Genomic DNA, 16646 nt, shown 5'->3' on the forward strand with positions numbered 1-16646 from the left:
GGAGGTTAAAGGATAAGTTCACCATAAAAAATTAAATAAATGTACATTTTTTTGCAGTTAAAAAAATGTGCATTTGCTATTTTTCTTCTTTGGAGCCTTTAAAGCATTGCATCTGCGATCAGCAGATCTCAGGTGCAATGTCAGGCTCCTGCAGACTGTCAGTGTAGCTGTCTGCCCGTTCCTCCATTACAGGCAGCAGTTACTTCAGTCCAGGGAGATTCAATGAACTACAAGGATGGTCACCAATGCCCTCGTACCTCATTTAGAACGACAAGCCCTCAGCCGCAAAGGCTGTCAGTACTTGTAGTCTCCATTCACAAAACTCTGAGAATTAATGACACGGCCGACTGGGCACATGCTCTTTTTAAGTTGTGACAGTGGCCTGCTGTCACAGGGAGGGGGGGATCGGGGGAGAGCTGCAGGAGCAGGAACACGTTACATGTCACCCCTAAAAGTTGGTGGAACTTGTAACATGTTCCCAAAGGTGCACTTATCCTACACTAAAGAACTGAACTATGTCTGGCTTAAATGGGTTAACACACAGTCTAAATATTGCTGGTATAATGAACATCAGCATATAATGTTTTATAAAATTTCAATCTAAAGTAAGGATAGAAAAAAACACCTGCTTTTGAAATTTTGGCTATTTCTTTCATAATGAATTAGACATTCATTTTTTTGCCATTTTTTTATATTGACCATTTCTTCATGTTAAACGAGATCGTCAGTATTTGTTCTCATTTTTCATGTTGTACAAGTTATCATTTTTAAAAGGTGAATTTATATATATATGTAGCACAAATAATTGTAAATTCAGACTACAAATCTTTTAACACTAAGTAGGGCTGATTGTCTATTCTCAAAACAGAAAAATATAATTTGCATGGTTGAACAACTGAATGTCGTATTATACTACCCTTTGTGCTAGCAATAACCTGATTTGTAACATATAAATAAAACACAACATAATTCAGACATTCATTTTTTGCATTTAAAAATTAAAGTGGATGTAAACCCTTACTTATACCTAGTGAAGTGAATAGCCTCAGATGATACACAGGGATGAAACAAATCCTCCTACATAAGTTTTACTTGTATATCTGCTGTCTTCCCCTTTCTATAACCTTTGAAAAAAGCAGATTGTGTTAAAAATCTTTCTTCGTTATTCAACAGTACATAGGAGTGGGTGAAAAGATTGGACCTACACTGTGTGAGAGCTGTTTAGAGAAAAGGGTCACCCCACTTTCCCCAACATAGGCAGAGGAACGAAGGAACTTGCAAAGCTGTATTCTGAATGGACAAGCTGTGTGCTTATCTCTCTCTAAGCTCCCTTCCCGACACGAATTTTCAGCTCATGTTATCTCATGTGTTGGTGAACTTGTCAGAAGTGACTCATGCTGATAACAGAGGAATGAAGCACCAGAGAGAAACGACACTTAGAGCTTTGAAGAGAGATAAATACAAGATAAGTAACACTACAGATATATGTGATTAGTTCGAATTTCATGAATGGGGTTTACAAACTACTTTAACTTTATCCTGCCAGACATCAGCTTTGGGTACAACATAGTTCCTCACAAATTTGGGTGAATATTAAAAAGCAACACATTGTTGAACTGAAAACCAGCACTGTGGATAAAGCACTGAAGCAGAAATCCCCATATAATGGTTTCTAGATTACCTGAACTGGGGTTTACCAGCGATGATCTGAAACCCACCAAACAAGATGAAACTCCTACTGAGATGTTAACAGCTGTAATTATTGACACTGCCAACCACTTTACTCAGATGTGCATCAGGTTGGTGGATGATACAAGACACATCTCTTCCCCATGTCAGGTAAGTAAAGGTATGATAGGTATTAAAAAAACAGCACTCAAGGCTGCCATAAAATGCACTCATTCAATATATTAGCAATGGATCAAGTCACAATAACAAGTACGACAGTAATCAAAACTCTCTTACATAAAATTACAACATAAAGAATAAAAATGTAAGAAATAATACTATATTAAAAAGAGAAACAAAACCATTATGACTCATATCTGCAAAGAGGAATCTTCTGGTATTACATTGCCTTGGCAGACAAGAGGTTTACGTGCAAGGGCAGGAACAGTCCTTCATTGCAGAAATCACAAACCAAAGGGGATTTCTGAGAATAAGAACAGCAGGGAGCACGCAGGTAAAGAATAATCAAAGCCGGTGCAAGAATTGAGCAAGCCACGTTAGAGGAATCACAGCTAACGTAAAGAAATGGTACCATATGTGAAAAGCAAACGAAAAAAAAAATGGAGACAGGAACTGAAACCACCAGCTGTACATAAATATATACAAATTAAAAGAGAGCAGCTATGCTCCACAAATAGATGTCTCATGAATGAAGAAAATGTCCACCCATATGTACAAATTCAACTGGCCGTATCTCTGACAAGCTATAAAAATATTATTCACATTTTCTTATGAACATACAGTTCATGTGTATATTTTTTGTTAAGGTTTCGAAAGGCAGCTAGATGTGAGAGCAGAAGCAGAGCTGAGTCACGGTGCAACAGATTGGCTTGGGCTTACTGAAGCACAATCATCATCTATCTCTTTTTCCTTGCTGTGGATCAACAATATTTCAATTTATAACAGACTAAACTTAATTGGCTTTTGCCTTTTTTCAGCCTAATTATCTAATAATGAGTTGAAAGTTTTGCCAAATCCTGTCAAATTGGAAAATTCATAAAAATAGTATTTCAGATCAAGACGGATAAAATTCTTCTGTAGGTGTCCTCTGCTCTATACTTGGATGTTTCTGAAATTTGTGTCAGATTTAAGGCTTGTTCACACTTGACTAAATTTCTAATGCTTAACAAACGCTCCTATAGCGCAAATATGGGCGTTAGACTCACGTTAATGAGCTTTAGTATGGGCGTTAGACTGGCATTTTACAAGCATTAATGACGAGTTGAAAATGCTCCCCAAATGCCCTGTGGGCAGTTTTGAAGCGCTTGATGAGCGTTAGGCCCCTTTCACACTGGGGCGGTGGGGGCGTCGGCAGTAAAACAGCGCTATTTTTAGCGCTGTTTTACCATCGTTTCTGCGGCGGTATTCAGCCGCTAGCGGTGCGGTTTTAACCCCAGCTCTCAGCCGAAAAAGGGTTAAAACCGCTCGCATAGCGCGGTATTGCCGCGGTATTGCCGCGGTATAGCCGCGCTGCCCCATTGATTTCAATGGGCAGGAGCGGTTTAGGAGCAGTGAATACATCGCTCCTTCACCGCTCCAAAGATGCGGCTTGCAGGAGTTTTTTTCTTCTCCTGCCAGCGCACCGCTTCAGTGTGAAAGCCTTCAGGCTTTCACACTGAACAAACAGTAGAGGCTGTTTTGAGTCGGTTTGCAGGCGGTATTTTTAGCGCAATAACGTCTGCAAACCGCCCCAATGTGAAAGAGCTCTAAAGGCCCATTAAAACTGCTCCACAAATGCCTATTCTACTACAGTAAATGAACTGCACTGCAACTGCCTGTTAGAGCATTTGCGAAGCATTACCATAGACTTGAATGGCAGGCGTTCAAAGGCTTCAAATGCCTCCTGACTCAACATGAGGCTTACATTTTGAAGCAATGCGACGCAAACACTTCATGTTTTGATAGTGAAAACAGCACTATGTGCTGTCTATTGTATCATGAGCATAGGCCTTTGAGGGGTGTTTTTAATGCCTCTCAAGTGCCTGCTTTTAATGCCAGTGTGAACTTAGCCTTACTATGTCACTGGTAGTAACTTCTAACAATCAAGCAAGAACAGAAAAGGGAGAATGCCAGAATAAAAATCACAGCAACGTTTTACACAGTTGAATCCTCTATCTTATCTCATTATGCCCATTCTTTCTCTGAAAGGAGCTTTTTATGACTTTTTTATGACTTGAGAGGCATGTTGGAAGTATGTTCTCTCAACTACAACTGTTGATAAGGCATAAGTAAATTAGTCTATCAGCTTTAAAATATGTATTTGTTGTGAACATCATTTCGCTGACTGAACCATATTCTTTCAGTTCGATGAACCAGGATAAATCTTAAGGTGGCTAAAGGACTTCAGAAAGTGGCTAGAACATTTACCAAGCAATTCTTCATGGCATCAACCAGACATGCACCTAGAAGACATCTATTTATGTAAGACCTGTCAGTTATTAAGTGTCTGGAGATCACGCAATGTTATGGATTAGGCAACAGTCCATTCAGGTCTATAGACATCTTTAACTGCCCAAGAATCCTGCACCATGCTTAAGATAATAATTTGCTAGGATCATTTTCAAATTTTTATTGTTAATTGTTATCAATTTATAGCTCGAAGGAGCCAACTTTACATGTTGCTTCTCCAGTCCAGAAAACAATTAATTTTAAATAAAGCTAATGCTTTCAGGCAAGTAGATGACTAAGATAGACACCTAACAAAAAAGTGACAATATAGAGCAGTCTAAATAAACTCCATTAGCCATGAAAGTGTGATATTAAAATGGTCAATCGTATTAAGGCTTTGTTTGGAAAAAAATGTGCTACGAATAAGGAAAGCCTCTAATATTGAATGGTTTAGACACTGGAACAAGGGAAAATATAAAACAATGGAGCGTTTAAATTAAGATGATTAAAATCCAAAATCTCATTATGCGCCTCTTAAAACAGCAATCAAAAGTATAAGTGATGTGCCTGAGTTTATGTATTAATCTTGACAGAAGTAACAGAGTGTTGGTAATTTTGTCAACAGGAGGCAATCAAGTTCAGTTCCTTTTCAAAATATATTGCTGTTAGTCAAATACTTGCTTATAGCATATATATATATATATATATATATATATATATATATATATATATATATATATATATATATATAGAGAGAGAGAGAGAGAGAGATATATAGATATATCTATATATCTCTATATATAGATATATCTATATCTATATATATACATAGATATAGATATATATAGATAGATATATATCTCTATATATAGATATATAGAGATATATATCTATATATATATCTATATATATAGATATATATGCACATATACTTTTTTTATTTGGAATTTGAAAAAGGTAGATAACATCATCACTACTACCTTTATTTATCTTCAGCTTTTTTAATATGTCTGTCTTACCAAGGCTCACAGGAGCAATAGGCTGAACAGCCCTACCTACCTAGCATCAACTTCCCTCAACAAATCAACCAATGATGGCACAACTGCATTTAGATGCAAACTCATCTATTATATTTTAACAGGCTACATATGGATAGCAAGATCTCTAATGTGTTTCACAATCAATAGCGTATACATTTCAGCTGTGAGAGCTGGACACGCATCTAGTTGTGAATGTGGACAAGTGTGGACCACCCTGAAGCCTGCTTGTTTGCATATGTCCTTGCACCAACTTCTCTTAGCTAAACCAAAGTCTTAAGCATTTCCTACTAGATTTCTAGGAAGTCATAGGCCTGCAGGTCTAATGTGCCTTTCGATTGGTTGTTAACCTTGTATCAATAAAGCAGCCCAATATTACCACTTTCATTTTAATCTCAATGCATTTGGAACTTTTGTCAAAATCACAAAATTGTCACTCTTGGAAGCTTGGTATCAGTGTTCTATTTAGGACTATGGTTGAAAACTTGCAATCAAATACATGGTTGATTATAATTTCAGTAAGGTGAGTTAATTCCCTATATCTTAGTCTTTAGCTCTTAGGTATAGGGATCTCATCTTAGTCTTTAGCTCTTAGGTATAGGGATCTCATCTTTCCCCTATGGTCATCAACATTATCATATTATAAAGGGATTTTCATTATTTGTCAGATGCTTAGCTTTCATATTTAGCTGCCATTCTTACTTAGAGCTGCTCTGTTTAATTCCCACGTGGAAGAATATGCAATCAAGCCGCATTGCAGCTTCTTCCATTGCTATTGGTATTACTTAATAGGCGACCCATTTTACAACAGTATCTGTTAATGCTACATAATATTGTGATATCAATGCAGAGTATTACTGCACTACATGACTGACATTGACTTCACTGGGTGCACTTAAATTTCAAACACCTTTTCAATGATAAAAAGTATTTCTACCTTGGAATTCCATATTATTCATGTCTAATAGATCCAGAGTGCAAACCTTTCCAAGGACTGTTGTTGTGACCCTTAGAAGAGAGTGAGTATCTATTTTTAAACCCACATGAAGCTGTCCAGTGTAAGGGAGATTCCATTTAACCCTTCTGAACAAATCTAGTACCCTTTTATCATGGATTCTACTAGTAGTACGACATTCTTCATCAAGAATGGTGCTAGGCAGCTGGCAGTGTTAATGCAGAGAAATGTATGCATAAATAGAAAATGAGCGTGGAAACCATTGTTTGACACTACAGTATCCTCCCATATCTTGTCTTCAACATTAATGTGAGATTTGCTTTGAGATTATATTGCAGATAATGGGCTCCTCCCCTTGTGCCCAATGATATATTTAGTATTGCTCCTTAAATTTCTTCCTTACGCAACATTAGAATCTACAAAGTATGTATGCGACTCAGGAGCAAAAAGCAGTATGTGAGTTGATATATTTTACAATAATATGGCCATTTCCCATTACTTTATTTAAATGCAGGGATATTATTTTATTTTATGATGATGTTAGCTGCAAAACTGCCACAAAGTTACCAGTATCCTCTAAAATTCTCACTTTAGATTGGATTTAAGGAGGTTCTTAGCTACACCATAAACACATGCAGTTTTAGTTGCCAGCACACAGTCCATTTAATCATGAACTATTTGGCAAGTAGAGCATGGATATGATTATTATTTTATGCATCTATGTGATTTTGTTTTATTTTCACATAGATTCATAAATGTATATGAAACACTGTAATACTACAATACATGTACTCACATTTCTACACAAAGTACAAAGACAGATTGCATGGAACTATGGCATTCATATATGCAAAAACAGAGAAAACAAAAAAAAAAGAACCCAAAAAAAAAAGCAGAAACATAAAAAAGTGAGGCATACAATATATATTTTTCTGTGCTTCTAATATATTTACCCCCCCCCCCCCACACACACACACACACACAAAAAAAACTTTCATAAAGTAAATTTAAACTACAATGTTGGTAGAACAAAAATGTTACCAAACACAGTTATTCTGTTCATGAAATAGCATTGTTCTCAGTTCCTTTTTTGGAGGAACTCTACTGCTCCCTTATAAGAAAGATATACTAGCTGCAACTTTTCATTGTGAGGTTCTTAAAATGTAAAACAGCCTACATCAGACAAATCTTTCTCTGTTCAATTCATTAACCCCCCATAAGACAGAATGTGGTATACGTTGAATGGAAATATTCATGTCCTCAACCTTAAGAGGCAAGCTCCAGGAAAACGCATGAAGTACCTACACCCACTCCATTTATATGAGATATATAGATCTCAAAAGTGATAATTAACTGCTGGGCCTGAGTTTTTCAAAACTGAAAGAACAAGATTTATCTAGGTATCTCTAATTTTTCCAAAGCAGCTAAACTGATTGATTGCTATGGACACTAACACTAATTTTCATTTTCTCCAGTTCTGATTATTTAGTTACAATGTTTTTCATAACTGAACATTTCAATTTCCCATTATCAGGCAATCTAACCTGAAAAATTTCAACTAACCTGATACATAATGTATAATTCTATAGCTTATACTTTTTTTTACAGAGAATTGTTTTGGCATGTCCATATTCTTGTGTTTGTCATTTAATTTGCTGGTTGCTTTCATATTGCTTCATTCAAAATCCAAGCAAAAAAACAACTAAAAAGTATATATAAAAAAAAAAAAACAACAACAGTCTGTCAAAAGACAAAAATAACCATTTAAGTGCAAAACTGACTTTCTAAAGTCTGCAATTCCCTGCTGCATTAATTTCCATTACAGTTCACTTGTAATTCCCACTGGCTAACTGCTGAAACTTCTTCCTGTTCAAAAATATGCAAGCGCCATCTCCATTTTCAAGTCTTGCTTCTCCCATTGTTGACCAGTCTGTGGTATTTCAGCTGGTGAAGGTAGAGAAGAAATATTTAAACAAAAGCATATGGCTACAAACACCTATGTCACATTTACTGCAGGCAAGACTGCAGACCAAGAGGATGGAACTTTGCTCATTTTCTTCTCCAGTATCCTTAGTTAGGCTTTTTCTAGTGCCAGTGGTGGAGATGCATTGTATTATGAGATGAATATTTAAACAATGGTGATATACATATTGGAGGCTATATTCCTTCTTTTATCATACAATGTGATACTGATGAATTCACTGGGGTTTAATAAATAAAAAATATAAACATAGCTTGATTTTTGTACATCACTGTTGCTTGCATTTGCTTATTAGGACTTCTTGGACGAATCAGAAAAATAAAGAATATATCTTATATCCTTTTCCAGCTTATATCCATAGACTGTATACATATTTGAGAACATCTTGAAACTTTAATGGCATGACACATCATCCTCAAAATGGGACAAGTAGGGTTTAGTCTTTACCACAGACTTCATGATCATCACCAGAAAGTTCTTCAAGTATGAAGCAGAAGAACTGTATAGTTTCACCTTGTAGTTCCTAACAAATACTCTGGGCAAGATATTTTAACCAAGTTAATATATTCTTATGATGCTGTAACAAGCAAACCTAAGTTCTGGAGTTCTGGAAAAGAATAAGGATAACAGCATCAACAATTCGAACACCATATCCGAATAATTAAATATTATTGTTGTTGATTAGTGAGACCTAGTTGATGGCAGGAACTGGCAGTGGAAGACAGTTTTGAATGGTCTTGTTTAGTGAAATAAGAAACAAGTGTTAGGGCTCAAACTCTTTGACATGTATGATATGGTAACTTGAGCTGAAAAACTCTGCACTATGTGCTGTAGGAACATAAAATGCAAGTATACAAAGTACTTCTGCTTCATAGAGCTTCCACCAGTACTTAGTCATTATATGACAGTCAAATGTTGTCCCAATCCATAGAGAGCAAGCTGCCAGCCTGGATACTTCATCAAGTGCTCTCCTCAATAAATAATATTAATACAAAATCTATAGCATTCTTTAACCTTCTTATGTAAGTGATCTGGCATGGAGAAGCACACCTGAGTAAGTAAGGTGGCTCTTATAGAGGGCTCAAAGTATCCAAAAAGAATAGGGATTTCTCCCTATTTTCATAATACTGAAACTCCTACACAACAGTGTTCCGGTGCCTGTAGGGAGGAGGGGGAAGGACAGTGCCTGGTTTTAGAGTGAATTCGGTCAGATATTCTGGGTTTTCAGCCACGACTGGCCTGATACGTCCATTCTGCTTATAAAAGTATTTTGTGCTGTACTCATGCAGGTAATCTGGATGCTGGATGGTGCTCCTGGGTGGCAAGCTATGATTCCAGTATTCTGGGTTATCAAATGCCTTCTTAGCTCTTTCTGGCACAGTAAGTCCATTGTTTTTCAAATATTCTGGATTTTCCTTGGGCTTGGCAAAGGAATTAAGATAAAGGTGCTCATTGACATATTCATCTTCTGACTTTGGCTGCCCACTGGGTCCATTGTGGTATTCAGGATTATCCAGAGCTTGGAGGTCGCCATTTTTTCTTCTGGAAACAAAAGGATTCTCTTCCACTGTGCTCAAGTAATCTAAAGTAGAAAACAGATGTTAGGGAAAAAAAGTTCAACTAATGATGAATTGCATTATTAGTTATTGTATATTGACTTTAACTCATGCAATTATGAGACATGTGTAGACTTTTAATTCTTTAGTTGAAACAGTTGGCAAAATAATAATACAATTAGTGTTCATCTGTAGTTCAGTTCTGTATGCTCTAGAAATGAAAGAATTCTGGGTGAGCAGATGTGTACGTTCTTCTTCAGTCCCTTTAAGCTTAGACTGATGTTCTGACAAATCAGTTTTTGGCAGAAAGGCTTGCTTATTTGAAAATACATGTGGGCCCAGGGACCACCCCCCCCACCCTCCCCCATGCAAATAATAGACTGATTGGCTGTCAGGGTTATGGAAAGAAGTTCAGTGCCAGCTTCCTCTTCTTTTCTGCTCTTCTTGACAAAGGTATAATAATGTTCTTTTAAAAAACTAGGGTAAGGTGATTATATTTACTAACTTGTTTTTCCTCGTTTGTGATATTCTACAAAGTGCATGCCCCTATTTATAAAAGGGATATAATGCTACTAATCTTTTAGAATGCCATGCATATGCACAATACTTTTTATAAAATTGACTTTATACAGCCACCCTATTTGCAGACTGTGTAATAAAATCTAATGCACATTTTTTAAGGTAATCATTTTATCCAATAATGACAGATGTTGATCAATGACTAATGACCCTTGAGATGTTAAACTCCCCCTGCCCATAATTTACACAGGTATGAATGTGAGTGATGTGAGTCAGGTCGATTCTTGATTTTTCAATCTGTTCCATTTTCAATGATCATTTAGCATCTGATTGGTATAAATTGTTGCTTACTGTAAACACTTATTGTAATATAATCTAACACAAGCAATAAGGAAATATATACCATTTTTACAAATGAAAAGCAAGTAAAGTGAACCTTTCACTATATGAAGCAAGATCCTCCTAGTTACGGACACACCCCTCCCCCCCTTAACTCCAAAATGCTTAAGTTAAAAAAACCAGGGGGAAAAAGTTATTAAATATACTTACCTTACCCAGCAGTACCTTGGCAAGGGTAATGTCATTAATTTTCCAGAGAGGTCTCAGGGAATTAAGAAAATCTCATATCTCACAAAATGATGCTCCAGCACAATGCAACAGCCTCTTCTAGCAAAATGTTTGCTACTCAGCATTCCTTGATGGCACCCTTGCAGTACATAAGTGAGGTGAAGTAAGTCAATTTATGAATAATTAATTTTTTTGTACTGCAGAAAATTGGCATGGGAAGGGGGAGATGAGCTCAGTAAGTGGACCTTACTTGTAGTACAATGTCAGCTTCAAACAACAATATAAAGATTAAACAGATTGCTCTCATCCTATGATACTTCAATTTTAATGTTTGTGACCTACCTGTCTTGGGCTTCTCTTTCATAGGAGTCATGTAACCATCTTCTCCTACTACACCACGTGAGTTGCGCTCTCTTACAAATGCAGTGGGGTCGGCACTATACCTCTGTAGGCTGCTTTCCTCTGAAACCCGTTCTGTGTTTTGTTTACGAAGAGTTCCATTACAGCAAGTGTCTTCAAAGACTTCTGCAGTGGCACCCTGCACTGTAGGAACCTCTGGTATGGGACACGCAGCTGGTCTGTATGGCAGGGTCACAGATTCTTGAGTGGTATAGCCTCCATCTCTGTATACAAACTGATTCTGTAAAATAAAGAAACACAAGTATAATTTTAACATTTCACAACATAAACATTTTAATATCATATTAAACTCTGAACTGTGAAATCTTTAATGTTAAATTTATATATTATAGTTCATATCCATACTGCTGATTATTCTATGACACCAACCAAAATATATCACACTATGATAGAAATGGCCACATGACATAGAATGTAGAGATGTATTCCAGTCTAGAGAAACAGAAAACTTAAATTTTGTTTTATACCATTGTTTTATAACTCCAACCACTTTTTCTGTAGAGATTTCAGGAATTCTAAATTGATGTCAGCAATTAAAAAAGAGTTTTCATGTTGCATGTAAACGTCACATCTGATATAAAAATGTTAATACTGATTTTCAACATGCAATCAAATATAAACACAATGGAGTTTAAAATCGTATCTACAGTATTAAAACATATGAGTGCATCCCATAGCAACATTGTATAGTTTAGTTCACTGAAATAAGATCAACAAAAGATGCTGATTGATTCATATAGTGAGCTATAAAAATATGACAAAGTTATCTACTGTGTACACATTTAAAAGTAACTCCACTGCAAGGCCAAACTTTTGCACAATCCGAAAAAACACTGAACAGAAAGCAATGCATCTTTATTACAGAAAATTTGACAAATGTGTTGCATTTCTACAACAACATAGCAAACTGTGGTACATTAACAAATACAACTGCTACAATTGTATTAGTAAGTGTCCCCCAATGTGTATACCTGCTGTTAAAACATTTGTTAAAAAAATTAAAGTACATTTAAATATACTAATTATTAGTATAATTATTACTACTATTACTATTACTACTATTTATAGAGTTTGTTCTGGTCCATACAATGTATATAAAATAGCAACTATCTTTACAGTAAAAAAAAAAAAAAAAAAAAAAAAAAAAGGACAACTGGTAAAAAGTTATGTAAGATAAGCAGAATTTGATATGGCTATACAGTATTAGAAATTGAATGACAGATCCACTGGGTGTTTATCATGCTGTTCACTATACTAATCCCTCTAAGCCATTATGCAAAACGGAGATGATGTGGATAGTAGGGTGCACTGTGGGTATTTCTGAATGGAATCACTAATTCAGTACAATGGTACATATTTGGAACATTTAGTTAAATCCCTGCTAATTCGCACACCTGAATTTGACTTTATTTGCCTGCATTAATCTATAGATTTAAAGCAGTTATACAGATTTCTGCTGCCAGTTGCAGAGGGCTAATGCAGGCATGAACAAATAAAGACAATAGCCTGAAATCTTTCTATTCATGCAGCGAAGGCTTGATAAAGGTGCATGAACATGGACCAAAGACAACTGAGCATAGTAGGTTTTCAAAGGAAATTATTAATAAAAAAAAGATTTGCCTAATGAAAATGTCAGTTGATTGCAAAAAAATGCAAGGAACTGTCAAAAGAGCAAGAATTTGCTGATTTGAAAATATGTCATCTAATGTGGCTTATAGCTTTTCCTATAATATTTTAATCAAGCATTGGCAGGGCCATAAGTAAAATGATAAGGGGGTAGCACCTGCCCTCCTGCACGGGACCCATAGCAACAGTGTGGGTGCAATTACTAGAACCAATCTCCCCTATGGCCCTCTCTGTGTTTACAATGCTTCCATTTGTGAATGAACATGGAGCCCCAGTACAGAGCTCTTCCTGTTCATTCACTCTGCATCTGAGGCTGCAGAAAAAGGATTGAGGAATCTGGTTCCCTGATCTCTTTCTCTGTCTCAAAAGTGAGACATTGGGTGTCTGCTTAGACCCCTGATTTTATGCTTGGTTCACTGTTCCTGTCAGCTAGGCTGTATGGAGCCTGTGATTTCTAACAGCAGCCCTGAGCTTGGGTATGGATAGCAGAAAGTGAAGCTGTACAGCTGGCCAATGATATAAATAAGGACAAAAAGGAATGTGTAATATCTTGCAAATTTAAATCAACTGGCAGATGATGCAGCAAAGAAAACTTTGAGCACATAGATAAAGTGTCACTTTACACATTTGTTTTATTTGATACATTTTGCACATTACCCTATTGAGTTAATGCCTGTTCATAGCATAGCTACATACATCACTGCATGTCCTGCTCTAACAGCCTGTGGCAGAGTTCATACTTATAAGCCTGACCAAGCGGAACTAATTGCTGAACATCTGTAAGGCTGCATGTCTACAGTTTTCATTGCACTGAACTTCAAGATCCACTCTTCAGTGTGAAGTTTGGTTGGGGGTTTAACACTTTTTCAATTACTGTTTATGGGTTACTACCAGTAACCCATTTGTGGTGTTCAGGGAAAAGCAAATTTAAATAGATAATTTTCTGTATTATTTTGTGATTTAGATATGTATCACTTTGCTTAAAAGCTATTTTACAATTGTATTGATTGGCAAGCAATCAATGGACTGCCAAGGGCAATCATAAACTGCTGAGCAACTTAACCGCAATATAACAGGTTGTTTATTAAATATGAGTGTTTTTTAACCAACTCAGTTAGCTAGAGGTTATGCTACCACACAGCTAAAAGTACAATGGAAAAGTGGTGCTTAGATTTAACAAGAATATGTTTACTAAACCAAAAGGTAAAATGTAGATAAGCTTGCCAGGTTAGATAGTTTTCAGACAGCTTTCAGGCAGCTTTATTTTATTACAGAGACTCAGTCACTTCAGGGGAGCTGCTAAAACTCACCTACTTTGTCCCTCCCCCCTACCCCAGTCCTGTGTCAGAGCTGAGAATTTAAACCTTATGTATACTGGATTGTGTCAGTGCTTCCTCCTCTCTGGGCCTGAGTGTCCAATTGCTAGGCCCATTTTCCGACACAGTGGCCGCTCTGGCCTTTCAACTGGGGTTTCCTTGTGATTTTGCCTGCAAAGGACTGCCCTCCACTGGACATTTTGGGTTTATTATTCTGAGAGAGAACTGGTGTGTATTCCCTGGTGGAGCTCTGAGAAAGGGGGCCTGTTCCCCGAAACACGTAAGCTTTTCCACCGTGTGACCGTGTCTCAACTGGCGGCCGTCCATCTGTTGCGAAACTACAAGTCTCATGAGGCATTGCAAGGCTGACAGTTACAAGCATGACTCCCACAGACAGAGGCATAATGGGACTTGTAGTTTTGTAACAGCTGGAGGGCCGCCAATTTGAGCACCATGCCATAGAGTCACCCATCTCATTAAGTTGGAACGTTACATATGGCATGCTTGATTTTATTTCCACTTTGTGAGTATAACACTGTTATGCGCTTTCAATAAATGTTTTGTGGTAATGCACTAGGCTATTGCGCCCTCTTGTGTATATTTTTTCAGTCCCTGGTGGTCCTTCTCTGATTTCTCTTGGCAGGACTGCAGACTTGTTACTTCTCCCTGGCATTAGGATTGACACCACTGCCTTTTTTTAACTTTGTCGGCTGTTGTTAAACAAAGTAACTCTGTTCTACTAATATACATCCTTGAAGAAAGAAAGAATATGTTTCTGAAATGCGTTGGATGATCCTGTCTGGGTTTGGCCTCGGTATATGTATCATGACACCTATCAGGACATTGTGGAACTTTAGTTATATGTTTTTTATGGTCTGTATATAGTAGATGCATCAACCAATACACCAGCCGCCTTTTTGGTTTTATGTTTATGTCTAATAAAATTAACATTGTGATTTTATACTGCTGTCAGTATTATATGTGGCTACAATTCTATTTTTACTCATGTAGTTGGCCTAAAAAGTCCCATCAGGGGGTTTCCTTTGCTCTTCAGTTTGTTGCTGGATGTTGGCCTACCTTTTCTCCTGACCTGATTCCTTCCTTTCCCCTAATACAAGCATTGCATTTTGACAGGGGGTCACATCAACCTTCATACCCAGAAGGCCCAGGTATTTAACAATGCCTTCAGTAGGTCTGCAGGTAGAGGTTGTTCTTATAGAAGAACCTATAACTGTCATAAAAGAGCAAAGTTACAGATTTTGTAATGTTAGGACTTTTTATTTAGTTATTTTTGGTGCAGCAGCCCTGGAGTTAATCCAACAGCAGTTGGATGTTTGCAGTGGACAAAGCAAGTTCTTTGTCGTGGTTCTAAAAATCTATTTAATATTTAGTTCCCATATAGGGGACGCATCAGATATTAAAGTTTTTGGAGAGTTCTGCATATTTTTGGCACGTTTTGATATTTTATTTTTGACTACCCTGCTTATAATCTCTAGACTATTATTGTAGTCCTACAGGTCATTTATGTAGTGCTTGCACTTATATTAGGTCATACAGCGACAGTGGACTAGGGTAGTGCCCCTTAAGAAGCAATCCTTTCATTGGCATTGAAATATTATAGGTATTTGTTGCTGTTACAACGTCAATGAAGGGCACATTTCTTCATGTGAACATTCCACAGTTAAATGCTGGTATCTGTAGATGACTACAGATAGACAATATAAATCCAAGTACAATTAGAACTTATTTGCCATATTGAATGAAGTCTTCAGATGTACGAAATGAAAGCGGTAGTAAACTCTGCTTTGTGAACTTTACCTACAGGTAAGCTTGAAATTAATATCTCCTAAACGTGCATCATTTAGGAGGCATTCGCTTGTTTGGCAGCCGGTGACGTCATCGATGCATGCGCTCTGAAGGAACGGCATAATCATGTTGTTCTTTCAGAGCTCTGTGCCGCAGCCATAACGTCGCGGATCAGCCATTCAAGTGACCAGAGCCTGCAAACCCGGAAGGAAGACCGGGTGAAGATGGAAGCCCTATCAGTGGTGACAGGATGCTGCTGGAGAGCTTTGTTTCAAGGTAAGTCTTTCATAATGTGGTAGTATGCGATGCATACTACCACATTATGATATTACTTTGCGGAAGGATTTTTATTTTTATTCATTTTAAAGTTTACTGCTGCTTTAATGTAACAAAGTTGGTGATGAATACATTTTACACGATTTATTACCACTGTTTATGATGTCAGATTTATCTAAAGGTTTAAATAGGTTAGGGTTACAATTCCACACTTCTTAATAAGCAGCAATTCAATGTCCATATGTGTTGCCTAGATGTGTCAGGTATAGTTATATATATTTTTTTCTAGAATGGATGTGCTCCTTATCCATATGACACTTCACATGACACTGACAAAGATTAATAGGCAAATTTCCTAGTGAGCATGAAAGCATGCTACACCACCTGTTCACACATCACAGAGAATAAACACACAAAGTAAAAAGAAAATGTATATTATGTTAGCATTTTCTGTGGTTTCAGTACATATAA

At 36.9% G+C, this 16646-nt stretch overlaps 1 protein-coding gene across 2 annotated transcripts in view; it reads right to left on the reverse strand.

Annotated features, from left to right (window-relative positions):
- Positions 1 to 7066: 7066 nt before the first annotated feature.
- The window catches only part of ERBB4 (erb-b2 receptor tyrosine kinase 4), a 1370802-nt gene continuing 1361222 nt past the window's right edge, over positions 7067 to 16646 (reverse strand). For both annotated transcript variants that reach the window (XM_073633560.1, XM_073633559.1), the window contains 2 exons: positions 11074 to 11371; positions 7067 to 9671 (listed from right to left, as the gene is read on the reverse strand). In XM_073633560.1, coding sequence (XP_073489661.1) covers positions 9226 to 9671; positions 11074 to 11371 — 744 coding nt within the window. In that variant the 3' untranslated portion in view covers positions 7067 to 9225. The remainder of the gene's footprint in view (positions 9672 to 11073; positions 11372 to 16646) is intronic.

The sequence above is a fragment of the Aquarana catesbeiana genome, linkage group LG06 (assembly GCF_042186555.1).
Source record: "Aquarana catesbeiana isolate 2022-GZ linkage group LG06, ASM4218655v1, whole genome shotgun sequence".
Taxonomy (NCBI): domain Eukaryota; kingdom Metazoa; phylum Chordata; class Amphibia; order Anura; family Ranidae; genus Aquarana; species Aquarana catesbeiana.